At 41.0% G+C, this 18,761-nt stretch overlaps 1 protein-coding gene across 3 annotated transcripts in view; it reads right to left on the reverse strand.

The window, feature by feature from the left end:
- The window catches only part of JMJD1C (jumonji domain containing 1C), a 163,901-nt gene that overhangs the window by 18,549 nt on the left and 126,591 nt on the right, over positions 1 to 18,761 (reverse strand). For all 3 annotated transcript variants that reach the window (XM_030452804.1, XM_030452803.1, XM_030452801.1), the window contains 9 exons: positions 15,305 to 15,429; positions 13,952 to 14,095; positions 13,641 to 13,833; positions 11,887 to 13,556; positions 8,622 to 8,794; positions 6,097 to 8,306; positions 2,970 to 3,171; positions 1,323 to 1,537; positions 133 to 285 (listed from right to left, as the gene is read on the reverse strand). In XM_030452804.1, the coding sequence (XP_030308664.1) occupies positions 133 to 285; positions 1,323 to 1,537; positions 2,970 to 3,171; positions 6,097 to 8,306; positions 8,622 to 8,794; positions 11,887 to 13,556; positions 13,641 to 13,833; positions 13,952 to 14,095; positions 15,305 to 15,429 (5,085 nt within the window). The remainder of the gene's footprint in view (positions 1 to 132; positions 286 to 1,322; positions 1,538 to 2,969; positions 3,172 to 6,096; positions 8,307 to 8,621; positions 8,795 to 11,886; positions 13,557 to 13,640; positions 13,834 to 13,951; positions 14,096 to 15,304; positions 15,430 to 18,761) is intronic.

Here is an 18,761-nt window from a genome sequence, read left to right on the forward strand (position 1 = left end):
TTTAAGAGAAACCAAAACACACAAGCAGTAATTTAACACTTCACAGAAAGGCAGTTACAGCAGTGGATCTGCAGCTCTACAACAAATGAGAAAAAACAGACTATACAATACTCTAGTTCATGAAGAACTGACCTCTAGAACTTTTTCTTTCCTTTGCCTTGTAACAATCTAGGCAGACCACAAATCCACATTTTTGGCAGACCCAATGAATGTTAAATAATGTGGCTTCACATGCATCACACATCTCACGGACTCCTCTCACTGCTCTCTTCCATGCAATTTTGGCTGAAATACAAAATAAGCAGAATAAAAGGACTGAAATTGAAATGCAAAGCACAGAATGAATAGTCTTTATAGATGAGGCATTCGTAATTTTCCCCTCAGGCATATCTGGGCATGAGGGAAGGAAAGTGATCCTTCATAAACAAACTATCAACATCTACCCCCCTGGTTGCATTACATAGCATCCCCCTCATCAATGTTACTATCAGTACATTATAAAGAAATTAAAGCATCTAAAAAACACAAGACTTAAATTTATACAGAAAGAATATTCCTGCTCAACAGGAGTGGGCTGCAAATACAAAGAACTTCAACATACACTTTTTACTCCATGCTATGAAGGGATATGAGTTTTTCACCTGCATGCCTATGAGATTTTTAATCTCAAGGGCAGCCAAACCAGTGAGTCGGATGGTTAAATTCAGCAGGAAAAGAGGAAGGTGACTGTCCTGGAGACCTGGCTAGTACTTCTGCTTTCTGCCCCACCTCCTCTACTCATGTTGCCTGGAATTAGTGGAACCACCAGCCTGTTTCCAGCCTGTGCCCATCTGCCATGGGCCAGAAGGCTGGACTGACTGCAGCTTGGCTGGGGAGAAGGTGACTGTGCTAGCACATGCTCTGCAGGGTCCACGCTGTCACATTATTCTCCTTTGTTTGGGAAAGGAGACACGTCAGAACCACCATGTCTGTTGGCAGGACCCAGTACCTGGCTCACTGCAGGCTTTGGCTTGGAGCTGGCTGCTCTGGCTGGAGAGCTGGAGGCCAAGCTGAGAACTGAGGCTGCTCCAAAACCAACAGCAGCCTGGCCACAGCCCTGGCCCAGCACAGCCACAGCCTTCTTGCACAAAAGCTAAATGCACTGGCCCACTGAAGAAGGTCCCTGCCCCTTCCAGACATACCCTCAGAATAAATAGTCTAGAGAAATCCAGCACAACAGTGACTAAAGAAGTGAGCTACTGGATATGAAGCAATGGGTCATGATGAATGCAAACACTCAAATAAAACTGCAGAATATTTGAGAGCATTTGAGATTTCCTTACCGTCTTTTTTCACCCAGGACATGGCTGTTTTCTCAGATGTTACTAACTGACAAAATTTATCACCTATGATATCTAAAATGTATTTAGAAGTTTCTAGGTCCAGTTCATCATCTTCGTAGTTTTCATGTGTCCATAAACTCAGTGCTTCATCATCGTACTGGTCAGGAGAGGAGAAACCATCTATCCTAACCACTCCGTTCTTACTAAAAGATAACCTAAAAACGAAAACAGAGTTTAACTGCATCTACCTTTCTTTACACTGTGACATTCAGTTTACTTGCTAATTTACCTTACTCCTTATGTCTTACAAGTTTTCTTTACCTTCTTTAGCATCCTACCATATTTTTTAATTTAAAAATAAATCCTACTGTCAAAAATGGTTTTTAAATTAACAGTAAAGAAGCATGAAAACAAACAAACAAAAAAACTTTCAGCATTTTTTTGCCTTCAGTTTACTCATCATTCTCCCTCTGCTTTAAAATTGCAGACAGACAAATTCTCCTACTGGTTTGTTTTGGGCTTTTTTGGCCGAAGTTTGGTTTCATCTATACCCCACCTTTAATTTTTTTTAACCTCATATTTTACTATTTTAAAATAGTCCTGAATTCAGAAGTACCAAAAATGGTATGCAAATATATATTTAATGAAAAAGATGACATTATGAATTTTCAGTTACAGTAACAACTTCCAACAGCAGTGCAAACTTCATTTACAATTCAAGCCCTACTATCTAAAACCAACGAAAAATAATTAAAACGGTCATAAATTTTACCATAATACTTTTAAAGCACTCAAATTCTTAAATTTCCTAACTGTATTTTAAAATGTTGGCAAATCTTTATCACAGATATATTCTCTACACAGTAAAAAGCCAAAACTCTGACACTGCCACATTAGAAAGCAAATAATGTTACGAAGAAGGTATTCCAAGTCCAGCCTTGAAATGATTCCTGTAGTACTACCAAATCTTGTAACTAAAGCTTCATTATAAAAAATTAAACTCCATCATATGAACAATTTCCTGTTCAAATTGAGGTATATAGATTCTGACAACACAACCCACATGCAATCCAAAGCCATTTTGTCCTGCCTCAATAGCTAAGCTGCCTTTACCACGTACACTATGCTGTGTATGTGTACATTTCCTGGGAAATTTTCTTCCAGATGTGTGAGTTTTCCTTGATTGGCCATTAATAGTGAAAAAGGAGGTCACAACTCCTCTGTCCTTGGAAAACTCACAGAAAAACTCAAGCAGCATTCCCACCATACGCTGGCGTACGTACAAAATTACGACTAAGTGCAACTCTGTGGTTGTACAACTTGTCCAGAATAACTGAAGCTTGCCTTTTGAAAATCCCACTTCAAATGTCAGACACCTGTGTAATGGTGATGTGCTCTATTTTCTGCTTGCCTAAGGTACACTGGGCAGCTGTTCTGATGCCTTTGCTATAAAGCTTTAAAAGCAATGAAGTCAATCCACAAAAGAAGAAATACAAATGTAAATATTGTTAAATTAGAGAGAGTCTTTTATCACACAGACTGACTGAACCAGAAAAATCAGACAAGCTTTCAAGCACACAAGCCCTTTGCCAATAATTACTTTTAAAAGTTAAAATGCCACATTATCAGGAAAAGAGCTGTACTTACCGTCGAAAGTAGTAAAATCTACAAAACACTGGTGAGTGAGATGGTTCTTCTCCTTTCTTACTTCTTATTAATCTACATTCTCTGCATTTTTGCAAATTTGGTCCTATTTCAGAGCAAGAATCATCCTGCAAAAAGGACTCTCCTGTTTGCTTCAGCTTCTTTACTTTGCGCCAGTCTTTTAACACTGAGCGAGGTATGCCAGCTGCAAAAGGAGAATTTCAGGTGAGGTAACTGGCAGCCCTTACTTGCAGAACTCAGTCACATCAGTCAGCATTCAACATTTCTGAAAGTAGGTTTGTTACCTGCATAACCTGTTTCATTTTTACTTCCATCTGTGTGCTGTCAGCACTGAAGTTTAAAAAGCATAGTTACCAATTAGACTTACACAGGCAGGAGCACAGCTGCTCTACCTAGGACACTGTATTTTCTCTTTAATTAGGTGTATTGTTCACCAAATATTCCACTAAAACCATCTTCAAAACTGCACTCTTATAAAACAAGTGAAGAAACACAACACCCCTAGGAAGGTGGGTTTGAATTTCATTTCAAACAAAGTTGTATGCAAAAAAGGCAACAAATTAATGAATGAAATCAGAGCTTAAAAAAAAAAAATCCTACTTCAAAATTTGGTTTTGTTTGAGGGTTACAGATATGATTACAGAAGAGAAGACTACTGACATGAAACATCTGAACTTGATATAAAATATCCAGTGTAAAAAAACAGAATCCATTTACTGTCAAGTTTGCTGGCTTTGTAAGGCTAAGCAGTATGAAAGCATACCTGACAGAGTAACACAAAGAGCAAATCTATTGAGTAATACATGCAATATCCACATACATGTTTTGAAATTGAACTCTGTTGTTATTTAACCTGGTCTTCAGATTAGTTAATTAAAAGTGGTACCAGTTTTATCTGCAGATGGATAGAAGTGACTGTCATTTCATCTACTCTTAATTCCTGAAAGTTCATGGCCTATAAACAGGGATCTGATGTAGGATGACAGAGGTCAGGGTGCTAACTTTAGACTTGGTACCTGAGTTCAGATCTATATTTTGCCAGAGATGACTTCTACAGATTTTGCAAATGGCACACTTCTGTGCCTCAGCTCATGACCCACAAAATGAACACCCAACTCATCCAAGGACCACAATGGCAACTGGATTAAAAGTTGAGGGTAGAAAAGACCAAAGTACAGGTTTGCTATTCCAAAGCAATGTTTGGAACCAGAGATTCTGGGATTCATCTGGGAGCTGCTACACTTCAAACTCTGTGAGCAGGAACTTGAAAGCTCCCCAAGTGTTTGCAGGGCTGTAAAATGCTTTGCCTTGCAGGACAAAGCCTTGCAGCCTGGAGGTCCGAGTGCTCTGGATGACAAGCAGGCTCCTGGGGCTTTCCTTAAAACAGCATTGGGACAAAGTAGTTTCCAACCTTGGCAGTACCCAGATACCACCCATATGGCAAAACTGCCATTAAGCCCCAGATCCTGAAGCACAGTTACCTTCAACCACTAAAGGGAAAGCCAGGACAGCCCATGGGGGCCTGTTCTTTCCTGAAAGCTCCTCAAAAGCTGGCTACGTTTTTGCATAAACCTTCGTGGAAAGTCTCCTAAGAAAAGGCCTGACCAGGTCTCTTTCAGAAATTATAACAGTGCTCCCCCAACACAAACTGAAAGGAGTATCAGAAACACTCATCTATTTATAGGGTCAAGTAGGAGAAACAGACAGGGAGACCCCAGGTCTATTAATATTTATAAATAGGATGCCAAGCACAAGAAGCAGTTATCATGGGACAGGCCAAACCTGTTAGTGTGCAGGACGCAGTCTGTGCAACTCACACCAGAATGTAATACCAACTCATACCCACTTCCTGACCTAAGTTCCATGAAACAGTTCCATAGTTTCTTATCCTGTATCACTCCTATACTTAGGCAGCACCAGCCAAAAGAAATGATTGCCTTCCCTTAACAACTTAGGTAAGCAATGCTTTTACAACTAACCCACACAAAATCTTTTGCAACAATACAAAGGTCATAAAGACTTAATGTGTTACATGTGTATCTTTACAGTTCACTTTAAGAAGAGAAAATGAGAGAGACTTTATAGGCATGTCCTCCCTGATCTTCCCCTTAGTTGCAGGCTGGGGGAGGGGGAGGGAGGGAAAGGGATCCTACTATCATTGGACACAAGCCAGAATACTTCAGACAGACTGAAACACTTTCAGCACTCAGTACAACTTAAGAGATCAAGCACTGTCAGATAGTAGAAGAGTAACTTTATACACTAGGCAATGAAAAGCCAGAGAACGTAATTAGAGAGAATTAATGCACATAAAATATCCTTAATTTTCTTACTACCTGTAATTAAAAATTCTTGCAAAAAGTAACCTAATGGTAGATTTTCTCATACCTAAACAGAACAAAGACAAAAGAACAGTCTTTGGGGAAGAATAAATTGTGATATTAAAAAAGTCCTTAAATAAAAACCTTCATGTTGGCAGACCAGTTTCTTGTTTCAGATAAATGTAGTTACAATCTGCTACATGCTACCACATCGCATTTAAATTAAAATTAGTACTTCCCTAAATTTCTTTATTCCTTTAACAACAGGGATGTTAGCACCATGTAATGCACATGCTAGTTAGAAGTGTGAAATGAGTCTCTCCCTTGAACCTTTCATTAAATTAGACAAATAACAGAGAGGCATTAGGCTCTCAAGGAACTGCCTCTGGCTTCTTAATCAAAGGATGAATTAAAGTTCAACAACAGAGAATCTCTCCCTCCAGCACTACTCTAAAAATAAATGCATTAGCTCTCTTAAAAAAAAAAAAAGTTGTATCAATACTGGTGGCACAACTATACTCAGTCTGTTGAATTCTAACAGACAGCATAAACCAGTTTGTTTACTGCTTATTTTGAGGCCAAGTTTGTTAACACTTACATACAAAACGCTGCATTTCTAAACCAGGATATTTCAAATGGCCTTAAGACAGATAAATCTGGATCTACTCATTTACACAAGCATGCTTTTAAACTCTTTTCCCAGCTATCATGCATGATAAACCCTCCAGGATTAACACTGTTAGACTTCACATTAGTCTGTCTCTTCCAAATCAGATTAATATACTCACTGCTGTTACTGCCGCTTTGTAACTTCAGCTTGCTTTTTTCTTTGGCACTCCTGCTGAGAACACCATTGGGTTTTACTTCTTCCTCTACATCACCTTTTTTTTTCTGCAAATCATTTTGTTTCTTTTTGTAAGTTGGCTTGGGCTGCCGTTTAGTCCTTTGCTCTGACTTGCTCTCACTTTCATCAGAGTCTCCACTCTCAGAGCCAGACTCGTAAGTTCGTTTCGCTTTTCTCCTAGGGTGCTTATCTTCCTTCACAAACTTATCTGCCAAGATTTTACTGTCTATGTTATTTTGCAAATCATTTGATGTAGAAGCTATTAAATTGACAGTACATGGCTTAATAATTTCTGAAACACTGTTCCCTGAATTCTCTTTTTTATTAGTGTTTTTATCTTCCTCTGAATGCCTTGTTAGCCAAGCCTTTTTCAGTTTAGTGTGGTAGTTTGGCTGACTGGTCTGGGACGTTTGCCCACTGCCTACAGAGTTCGCTTTGTTTATTGTATTACAGACGATAGCACTGTCTAGGGAGAGAGAGGTTGAAAATGTCTGATTTTTCACAGAGCTGGACTCAGTCTCACTGGTGTTACTACTTTTAAACTGAGCTGCAGCCAAGGCTGCCTTGTGCTTTTTCAAATGGACGAAGTCGGTGGAGGTGGAGAATCCTGAACTGGGCTGTGCAGGGCTGCCTGTCTTGCCACTGGCGGGTGTAGCTGGAGTGCTGACCTTGCATTCCTGGGCCTGTGCAACCGCCTGACTTGCAGCTCTGGAAGTGGTGCACTCCAGCGGTGCGCAGGCCAGGACTGTGTTTGATAAGGAGTAAGTAACTTCTGAACTACCCCAGCTCGACACGCTGGTAGTTGTTGCTGCTGCTGCTGAGGCGGCAATATCCGTTTTGGTGCTGCAGATCATAGGTGTGGTAGGGGTGACAGCACGAGGAATGCTGCCTTGTGAGACAGCTGGAAATTTCTTTTCATACTGTGTGTGAGCACTGTCTGAGTTCATATTTGGCAGAATGATCCTTCCAGTCTCCCTGGCTTCCGCTGTTTTCAAGCAATCTGCTTGATTTGTCACAGCTGAAGATCTCTCACCAACTCGATCTTTGGAAGCAGACGGCATTGCTGGTGCGCTATCGTATTTCATGCTAGAAGGCGGACGCACAATAACAGACGCTGTAGCGGACTGTGACTTTCCACTCATCCTTTCAGCATGCCAATCCACTTTTTCATTATTTGGGGCATTACTGGACTTCCACATCTCTGATAAATTCTGTTCAGAAGTGCCCTTGTAAACAGGCTGAGCTTCCTTCGGCTCAGGAACTAAAGTTGGTGGTTTCTGCAGCTCCTGTATTTTGCCACCACCAGCATTCACGGGTTGGACAGGGGTCAGGGTGGGAGGTGAAAGGCTGCTATAGCTGCTTTCTTTCTTCTCAAGGTTCTGGTGCACAGGAGGGTGAAACACAGGGGCTCTATGCAAGGCAGGCATACTCCGGAGTGTATTTGCAGATGAGACTGACAACTGAGTAGGGCTCCTGCTATCAGTTCTAAAAGAATTTACTGAATGAGACTGCACTGACTGTGCAAGCTGCTCAGGAATCTTGCTTGCAGAGCCTTCACTCTCTGGTTGGTGCTTAATTAAGGGTGGAGGTTTAGAAAGAGAAGAAATGTAAGAGGGGAGAGACTGAGGATTAGCTGCTGTTGATGGGCAACTCGTTTGCTTATCAACATACGCACTTGAAGCTTCCTTTGACGGGTATGATCTTGGTGGTTCATTTACTACACTGTTAGACAAGGTGGTGAAATAATTACTCTGTGGCAAACTCTGTGGAACCGAATGCTTCATTTTATATAGTTCTGAGACAGAGCGTTCAGAGTCTTTGTCATATTTTACTGAATGGCTTTTGGGGCTTGAAGATAAGGACGCTACCCTGGAGTAGTTCTCTCTCTCTCCCTCCAGTGCCTTTATTTTAGCTGTAAAGGGAGCAACTTCAATACTTTCTTGGAGTATCCGTCTGTGTTCTTCTTTGTATTTGCTCAGTCGCTCCCCAGTCTCCTGTGGTGGCCTTGGCAGCTGATTCAACATTGGATCTCCAAAATGTCTGTGCACATGGCTCTCCTTTGCTGCCTGTGCTCTGCTTTGCTCTAGCTCTGTCTTCACTGGTGCAGTTGGAACGGAACGTAAAGGCTCAATAAATGCTTTTCTTTCCAGTTCTCTGAAAAAGGTTAAGCAGACACAGATTAGCAGCGCAACATGCTAAACAGAAGACCTTTCTTCCCATGCTCCAGGCAAAGTTATCTATTAACACCAAATAAACTTTTTTTTATATTAGGTACAATTTTGAAAAACCTTGAGAGGACTCAGGAACTCCAGCACCATTCCAAGCCAACAGGGCAGAGTCTGTTTTGCAGCACACCAACAATCTTTTCTCTGTCACATGCACCCACATTTACAAATAAGCTAAAAGCAAGCTGGAAGACATAAGCTGCTGAAATACACCCTCTCACACAGAGTTAAACAGCAAACTTACTCTTTCTGATGCTCTGCAATACTTTTGGGCAAGGGTGGGCTGGAATGCGTTGTCAGTTTGATGGGCCGGAGGGGATCTGCACTGGATGGTCGCACAGGAATGTGACTCAGTAAACCAAGGCTGTCAGCTGAGGTCACCGGGGTGGGCTGATGTAACCATGGGCTGGGAGTATTCTGTTAACATGAACCAAAACAGTAAAATCAGATTTAAAAATAACCATGGGACCAAAAGAGTTACTGTGTCAAGTCCTGCAAATGATCAGAGTGAAGTAATGTACTTCAGCATCGAATCATATACAGTAAATAAAATTTCACATCTTAAGTCACCTTTTGATCAACTGGAACATCTGACTGTACCTCCCCTGAACATGCAGCACACCACATAGTTCACACATTTCAGAACTATTCTTAAAACAGTTTAATTTTCTAATATTCAGCATGAACAGTCAATTTCTGTAACACCACCTCCAACTCCTTATTAAAATTAACAAATCAATGATAGCCTGACAGCACTTCAGTTATGAGGAAACAGACCGCTAGCTCTTCAATTGATTGCAAGAAGCATTTATTTCAAAAGAAAAATATGGCTTGGTATCTCTGGAAAACAATTTTATCTCCAGCTTTATAACAAATTTTAATCTAAGGAATACAACTCTCTTTCTTGGATGGTTCCTCTCCTTCTCAAATTATTAAATATGATAATCCTAATTAATCTGCTTTGTCTTCCCAGACATTTTGATTTGAGATAATCTCACGATCAGCACATTCTTAAAAACATAATTGTACATATCTGCCATGCTCTGCATCATTACAAACACCTAATTTTGTGCTGTGTACCTACTCTAAAGGTGGGCAATACCAATCCCTACCTTTACACACACCATGATAGTCTTAAATTTAAGAAACTGTCTCTAAATTTAAATGACTACTTATCTAAGATTCTATTTTTATCTTCTCTGAAACCTCTGTAACAACTCTGCAAAACAGACTAAGAGCAGCTCCCCATCTCTCTCCATTTTCCCTCTCTCCTTGGAAACCTGGTCATGAGAAACACGTGCAGAGGGACAGAAAGACAGGGCACCCTATTTAAGTGGTGCTTGGGACAAGTGTGGAAGAAGGGACTGGGACAAGAGTGAACAGAGCTTCCATGTGCACCCTACAGCCTTGCAAGTGTTGCTCCACTCCTAACTCCTGGCACTGCCCAGAAGTTCTTTCTCTCCTCTGCTCCTCTCTACTCTACCCTTCTCCTTCTTTCCAATCTTGGCAACTCCCAGTTGAGAACTGTTGCAGCATAAGGGGAGCCAAGAGCTCTCATGACTCACGCATGCAGCACAGAATAGATTTGCAGGTGCTACAACTTTGAAGTTCTGATTTCTGTACTTGTGAATATTTAAACCAACCACTTGGGTTGCACTAACAGTTTTACTGCACACATTTCCTAGTCCAGGAGTTCCCACGCTGTGGTTGAGTTCCCACGAACAGCCTGTAAGCTGTATGAAAGTATTATGCAAAATAAGGCCCATCACCTTCTCCCTAAGGAATCTGAAGAACATCTGCTGGTGCACCAAGAATTCTACAAACAGCTTTGTGACTCCACCTGCAACCATCTACAGCCCAGCCCAAAGTCAGGAACTGCCACAGCCACCTGCAGACAGTAGCAAATGGTGGGCTTGGGGGCACGTTTCCTTCAGCACACAGACCTGGCTCAGCCCTGAGCTGAGGATGGCTGCGGCTGCTACAGCTGAAACACAGATCCCTTTCTGTGGCACTCATGCAAACCCACACTGGAAACGCCCACTCTGGGTTTCTAAGACATATTTTTAAAAAGTGCCTCCAGAGCAAGAGTCAGAAAACAAGTCACCACAAGACAATTGCCACATATCAACATAATTAAAAAGCTACGTGCCTCGGTATGCAAGGCTACATACTTCAGGCAGCCAAAGTGAAAACAGAGCCTATCCTAAGTTCTTCAAAATGGACTTCAGCATGGGGTGGAGCAGGCAGCAACATGAAAAGATAAATCCACCTCTAGTTTTCTCTTAAGCTTTTCTTCTCTGCTGCATTTGACTATCATATTTTAGATCAAACTGACTTCATATTACAAGGCCAACTCAAACTTACTGACTGTGAAAGACTTAGCCACAATGGTTTGGCTTTTCTCAAGAATGAGGCTGGGGAAGAATAGCTTTCCCCATGATGAAAAAGAAAAAAAAAAAAAATATCTGTAACCATTCAGAAACTCCAACCTTTGACGCAAAGCCCTGCAATTTGGCAGAAGGACCACTGTCAGCAACAGGGCTTTTGTGTTCCCTGTGAAAACCTGCCCAAATTAGGCCAAATTGTCAGCATCTAAAAAGCAGCATGCACATGCTCAGTGGTTTGATTGAAGCTGGCAGTAAAGCTCTCCAAAGTTTCTGACTGTGCTACACATGCTTCATCTTACACTGTTCCTCTAAGGTGTCTGCAATTAGCATGCTGTATCCCAAGCCTGTAGGAGCTGAGAGGATTTTTCCTGTAATTGTCACATCTGCCTACCAAACACCACAGCCATGCTGGGTATGAGGCTGAAAAACACAGACCACTTCTGAGGCTGCAGCGGTTGTACACAGCACAGAGAGGCATCACCCCGACTTGAATACGGGAGCAGAAAACAGATGGGAACAAAGGGATGTGTGCCACCATGAACAGTGGGGGAGAATAATACATGCCAAGAGAGGGTGTAAAGACAGGAGACAGGTGTAAAGACAAGAGAAATGGATGTACAGTGCAACATAGATTTATAAATGGAGTATTTCTTTCCATAACTTCCCACTAGATTTAGAACTCCTCCCTCTCAGCCCTTCTCCGTTATTTAGTGAACAGACATGAAATTTTACTGTGAGGAAAATTGTCTTGCCTCTCCTAGTATTTAAGATACACAATGGTTTTCATAGTTTGAGGTAGCAAATATTTACCCTGGGGACCTGAGGCCCCATACCAGCAGTCTGACCTCACTTGATCATAAACAAAAACCCAAATATTTAATCTTTTTAAAAAAATACTTAGGAAACCAATGTCTGGAAGAACAGACACTACTCCCCTACTCCACTACTCTCCCTACTCACACTCACTGTGAGACTACTGGATTTGCATTCCTAGTTCTGTGCCTACTCAAAAAACCCAGCATCACTTGGTGCAATACAAAGTACTGAACCGGTACCAGAAAGCATCTGCTGAGAGGTACCAGCCCCAGGTAAACACACTGTTAAGAAATGAGCTCAACTTACCCTTCTCAAGGAAGCCTCTGCGTTAACAGGAGTTTCTGGATGGACCCATTTGGAGGAGGGCAGACCAAGTCCTGAGTAAGCATGTGTTCCATTTGGATACTGCCAAATAATTGGATAAAGCCCTAGCTGATTATAGGAAGCAGAAGGATGAGCTTGTCCGAGAAGATGTGGAGACTGGTGTTGTAACATCTGTTGCTGCTGCTGGTGTGCTAATGCCAAATGGCTTAAGCTGCTAGCATGAGCAGTCTCTAGTCGTGGGTGGCTCCCCAGCAAGGAGGCAGCAGGCACTCCTGGTAACACTGCAGGAAGTAGATGAGGGTGATGAACAGAATGATGAGATGCGGTACTAAGGGGGTGAGTGTTAATAGCAGACAAAGGAGCCTGAGCTGAAGACCCAGCTAGCAGATGGGATGAACCAGTTAAGGCAGGATGATGAGCGTTTGGATTTAAACAAGTTCTGTGGGATGAGGAATGCAGAGGATAATTATGCTGATGCAAATAAGGTGAAATGTGATTAGTTCCTGTTTCTTGTCCAATCAGAGTGGGGTCCCTGTACACTGTGAAATGTTCATTCTTGTCAATGATAAGAGGACTTTTAGCTTCTAGAGTACTAACTCTAGCTGGAACTGGATGAAAACTAGACCTAGGCAAATCATGATCAGTTTTACTGGCTGACCTTGTTAATCCAGTAGCATGGCTGTTTAGGGAACTAACCTTAGACTTCACAGTATCAGAAGATTGGGTAAATTTAGGCTTAACATCAGGTGACTTTGTTTTAGGATGATCAACTGAAGCACTAGGTTTTGACTTCACAGAATCAGGGACTGGACTTTGTTTATGCAGTTTACTCTCTTCTGCTAAAGAAGCTACATTTAACGAAGACATAAAGGAGCCATACTGTACTTTTTCTTTTTCAGGATTTGAGTGTTCATTTACTGATAATGTTTTTACAACCCCGGGTTGTATCAAATCCGTTTTGTTAACAACACTGCTAGCCCAACTTTGATCAGCTTCCTGTTTCCTTGCTTCAAGGAAATTTGTATTTGCAAACTGCTGTTTTAAATCACTGCTGTGAGATTCTATTTTTTGAACCGTTTGCAAACCAAAGGTACTTCCAGCATTATCCTGGCTCTCCTTTTCAGAGTTGTTTTCCTTAGAAATGTCAACAACACATTTTGGAGTAGGAGGTCTGGGTACAAACTGCTCATTTTTTAATTCCACAATATGTTTTTCTATATTGCACTCTTGAACATGTGGATCCTTGGCATTCTGCTCGTAAGGTGTTGGCTGCTCTGGTGCATGGAGTATAGATTTTTCTTGATGATCTAAGACAGATGACTTCAGTCTTTCTGTCCCTTCGTTTTTTTTATCTTCCTGTATTTCATCCCATGGAGACCGCCTATCTGTTAGTGTCTGTTCTGCTACCTCAGTAGTTTGGGATTTTCCTTCTTCTCCATTTATCTTTGAAGTGTTCTTGCTTTTTAACTCATTTTCTGAATTTTGCTCCGAGGACGAATCAGTTAACCTTTTATTTGAAATTTCTGAGTCACTGCTCTCAGAGTAATCCGAGATATTATCTGTCCGCAGTCTCTTCATATTTAATTTTTTTTCAACCTCTTCCGGTTTTCTTCTTTTATTAAGGAAGTGTTTATTTTTTGTTTTGGGGTTTTCTGTAAAAGATAAAAACATGCCTATCACATTTTCAGTCTAACACGGTTTAAAGCTCTCCCTCCCTTTCCAATAACTTCTTTTACCTCCTCGGCCTATATAATCATATCTCTCTTCTTTCATTTTCTCTTCATCAGGCATGCTGCTATCAGAGCCTTTCCTCTTATTAGGCCGAGTATTCCTCTGTTGCTGATGCTGGTGTGAATTCTGTTTCGGTGCTGCCGTTTGGGAATTCATTGCTGGTCTGGGACTATTTGCTTGTGCCCGTGTATAATGACCCTAAAAATAATTTTGTGATTAATGGACTTAAACATAATTTTAACTAGCTACTTTAAACATGTGGTTTTAGTATTTGCAATATACAAAAATACTTAGGTAAAAAGATAAATGTATCTACGTGGACTGTGTTGCTGTTCTGGTTGGAGCGAGACCGTCGCCGTGAAGTGATGCCAATATTTTCACCTTTCAACAAAGAGTGAACAACATCATCTAGAAAGGTCATCTGAACCATAGAAGGATCAACATTCTGCGGTTCTAGCACCTGGTTTATTTAAAAAAACAAAACACAAAACCAAAAATCAGCAGATACTAAGACACTGCCCAATTGGTATCTTCTGTATCAGTGTTCACCAGTCTACTTTGTGTGCTCAAGACTAATCAGAAAAAAGTCTACTCTATCCTGACAAGAATAACTGACATATGACTCTCAACAAATGCTGGGAATAGAAGAAAACCAAAGCAAATGTGTCTTTATGTATCACTGTAAAAATAGTTGTAATTTTTTTTTTAAAAAGTATCCCACTACCACTTCCTTCCCCCCTTCCTTCACTGACCTGAAAATCTGAAATTACAAGACAGTGAGCTCTTTCACAGAGCGACCCTTAAGTAGCAATTACAATATGCAAATGTTTTATTAGGATTTAGTTAATATACTGCAGAAGCAAAACTACTGAAAGGAATTTAAAAAACTGGAGAGTATCACCAGTGACGGGTATTTCAGAAAAAAAGGAAAAGCTAGACAGATCTTTAATCAATGTGTCATATAGTGAAAAAAACAACAGGGGAACAATTAATTATAGTAAGTTAAGGGGAAGAATGTATTTGAGCATTAGAGTAGTCTTAAATTTTTATAGTGATACATGATTTTGTCAATCATTTAAAAGCAGATGGGTCATTCATTATGTTAACATTGAGTCATTACTTGAGTCTCCTGAAACAGAATTAATTATTGCCACTAAAAATACCAATATTAATTCTTTCTGTAACATCAACTTCAGAAATACAACTGAACCCCACCACAGTAAATGTAAATTAGGGCTGCAGTAAACGTTGAGTTAAATAAACTGTGGAAAGTGGATATTTCAATTACTTAGAAGTAGTAATCACTACTGCAGCACTAATAGATTTCAGTGCTGAGAAAATAATTTCTCAACAAAGCTGACAGGGAAGACCAGTTCTTAAAACTCGACTGCTTCACTTCAAAGACTTCACTAGTCAAACAGTAACAGCAGAAAAAAAAGCAGAACTGTGGGACTGGTGTTACTCATATCATTTCACAAACGTTCATCTTTAGGATAGTCCTAACTGCTAGTTCAATGCAAAGTCATGCTGTAGTTTTACCATAGTAATAGACTTGCCCTGCTGGAACTGAACAATTCTGTGGACTTCACACTACTATGAAAAAAAGCCTAGACTCCTGAGGAACAATGTACTCGTAGATTGTTTTCTGACTATCACATATGAAACTCACCTGGTCATTCATAACCACCATAGTGCGGGTGAAGAGATCATGGTGAGTGATGATACCCGTGAACCACTGGGTGGCAGAATCCTGTCTGTACACTCTCACCCTGTAACCATTTAAGGAGTATGGACCTTTAGAGGGGGAAGAAATAAAAAAGCCATTGAGGAATTAAAAAAAAGTGCAAATGTGTTTTCCTAGGTTTTTTTTAAGCTTCGTAGCAAACGAAGTGAGCATGGCACAGACAGCAAACTACAGGCAATTCTGGCACAGCACTGCCTGTGGATTTTACTTTTATTCAGGAAGACATTTTGAAATGCAAATGATACACTTAAGTATGCTTCAGGGTCAATTATGCTAACATTTTCAACATAAAATTTCCTTATCTAACCAAATCTTTCTGCAGCCATGATGACAAATGATGGGAAAATTCCTGCCTACAAACAGAAACCATAGAAAAGTAATCAGAAAGGCTAGAAAGTGGTAACAGCAGGTTATACAGAAGCTATTTAACAGGCTAGTCACATGCCCAGATGCTTTGCTGGCAAAAAGATTTACATCTTGGTGGTTAGGCTCTGCATCTGCCAAGTCTTTCCCATAAGTGACCACAGAGTTTCTCTCCATTACGGCAGTCAGAAAGGCAGCCGAGTGATGCTGCCCCAGCTATGGCCACACAGAACATTCAGAAACACACATACTATGAAGACTTTTGCTTATTTACTTATTTTACAATGTATCAACTGCAAGGAAACCCCACACACACACTTAACTCTGCAAAGACCAGTTTAGTTCCCCTCCAGAAGCCCATGGGTCTGGGGTTATAAGTATGATACAGCATTTTATATTTCAAGATCCAGAAATCAAGATTCAACAGTTCTATTCATGTTCAGTGTCTCACTTGACCATTGGGACACTAGACTTGACTGCACTTAGATTTTGTATAGCATTTCATATAACCAAGCAAAGCAACTACTGAGTTCAGTTCTGACTGTGTGGCTTTCACTACTTCTGCAACCAAACCCAAAGGACAGGCATACAGCAACAGAAGCAAAACCAGTCAAAGACACCTACAAAAAGCCTGACTTAAATGACTTAATGGTGCTTAGTTGCTCAGCCACACAGACAAGGCCAGAATTCCTCTGTCTTTCCTAAAGATCATTTTTTCCAACCCTTCCCCAGTACATTAAACAAGTTCAAACATCTGCAGCAAACAGGCCAGGGACCTCGCAGATGACAGCTTTCTCTAGTAAAACATCCATCTTCACACAACTGGGTTCATTATACTCCCTGCAGGAAAAAGTCATCATCATAAGGACAGTTATGAAAGGATCATAAGGACTGTTTTTAATGTCAACATTCAAGATCAAGGGAAGTGCAAAAGCTATAATAACTTAAGATATTTTCAAGTGGTCTTAGGGTTTAATTCTGGAACCTTAGCAAGACCTTTTGAAATACCTTTTCCACAGGATTACCCAGGTTTTAAAACAGCTGGGAAAGAGGAAACACCACGCAATGGCACCATTCTTTCAGCACATCCACATCATTCACTGCACAACTGAAACCTTGAGGCCCAGTGAACCTCTGAGCTACCGGTGTTAAATCATCCCTGGAGCGGATTTCCAGCTGCACAAACAAGGGTCAAAACCATGCCAGCACCAATCACCAATAAAAACAGGCAAAAAAAGTGGAGGAATCTACAGGCTCATGTCTCACATTCCTGGTCTTGGCCCAGATGGGGTTCCCATGGGGACACATTTCCTGATGGCTTTTCTCCAACCCTTACTCCACATGCCCCTGAAAAAACGCCTCCAGCTCAGCTCCCACAGTTTTGACTGTCTGACCCAACCCAACACGTCTCAAACTTTTCATGGCTGTCCCAAAGCTCTGCCTTGTTCAGACAGACTCAGTAAAATTTTGCCTCTGTCTCTTCATGCTCATTTCCCATTCCTACTTTCCTATCCCAGCTCCTCCTCTCTTGCATCCTGCTGTGAACTGTGCAATGATTTTCAGTCTCTTGCACAACTAGAACCTCTCTCCCCAGCTTCTTGTCTCATTTTAGCATTTGATTCCAGGCCATTGGCTTCCATATCCTTTCTCAGCCTTCTCACAATCTCCATCTTCCCTTATCCACCAGCTTTCCAGCTTCTCTTATACTCTTCTACACTGACTCAGTACTGATTTCTTCCTTCTTACTCCTTTTTCTGCCCTCCATCCCAGCTCTTACCATGTCTACTTTTAGAGACTTTACCATCTACCTTTAAAAACAGTGAGGGTTTTGGTTTGGTTTTTTTGGTGGTGGTGGGTTTTGCTGTTGTTTGTTTTTTTTATCTTAAGTGCTACTGGGTTTTCAAGAAGGATGAAAAGTATTAAACTGTTGTTATACAACAGTACAGCTCTGTTCCAGCCCAGCTCAGCCAAAAGCAGCCATTACAGGAAAAGCCTGGCTTTGTCTCCAGTCCCTGGCTGAATCACACTCTGCTACACGCTGCTGCAACAGCCTGTGCAGTATTACCAGGAAATATATTCATGGCTGAAGCACACTCAGTTTTTTAAGAGGATTATTATAGATGCAGCCTTCAGAGATTGTAGTGATAATATATCTAATAGGAAGAAAAAGTTCAAATAGTTCAATTGTTAAAAATCAAAGGCATTTCACTATGTTCCTTGAACTGGCTTTATTTGTCCCAATAGCTTTCAATTCAGAAAAGTTTGGGAGGCTTTTCTTTTGCTTTTTTTTTTTTTTTTAAAGCAAGGAATAAACTTGGCTCCTGCCAAACCTAGAGCCTCTGCTGAAAAGCATGCTGCCTGTGACTGCTGCCCAAAGAAAAGGGCACAAGGGACAATTTTTTTCATTTGTGCCACTCCTGAAAACTACTGTAACTCTCATATATAATGGACTAAAATTTCCCTTTTTCAAATTGCCATGTTTCTTTTCAAACATTTGGAATCCAGTTTTAATGTTTTTCAACAGTCATCCTTTTTCTTCAGATAAACAGCAGTTTAACAGCGATAGTCAAAGTGGACAATGCTAAGATACGAGATGATGGCTTCAGTGTCATAAGCAACAAGAAAAAGGCTGGATCCTAAAAATGCTCTAGAGGAGGAAGAGAATTCAGTAATAGCCTAATAGATGCATCTAGACAAGGCAGAACTGAAAATGTTGCTTAAATTGCAGGGAACAGGAAAATGGTAATAATGGAGAAGGTGAAGAAAATCAGAGAAGTGAGGGGAGGAGAAAGGGTAAAGAACATGGCTAGATTACAGCAGCTAGCACTGCTGGAGAGTTGTCTGTAAGCCACTGAAAGGTTTGTGCCAAACACAAAGTCTCTGCAACCAGGAGCAGATTATGGTCCAGGGGAAGGTGACAGGAGTCTGCTGGCTGACCACTGTGCTGCAGGGCTGAGGTGGTAGCACTGCAATGGCCCTCGTGGTGGATGGCATGTCACTACCACAGGAAGCAGGCCTT

The sequence above is a fragment of the Calypte anna genome, chromosome 6, assembly GCF_003957555.1.
Source record: "Calypte anna isolate BGI_N300 chromosome 6, bCalAnn1_v1.p, whole genome shotgun sequence".
Classification (NCBI taxonomy): domain Eukaryota; kingdom Metazoa; phylum Chordata; class Aves; order Apodiformes; family Trochilidae; genus Calypte; species Calypte anna.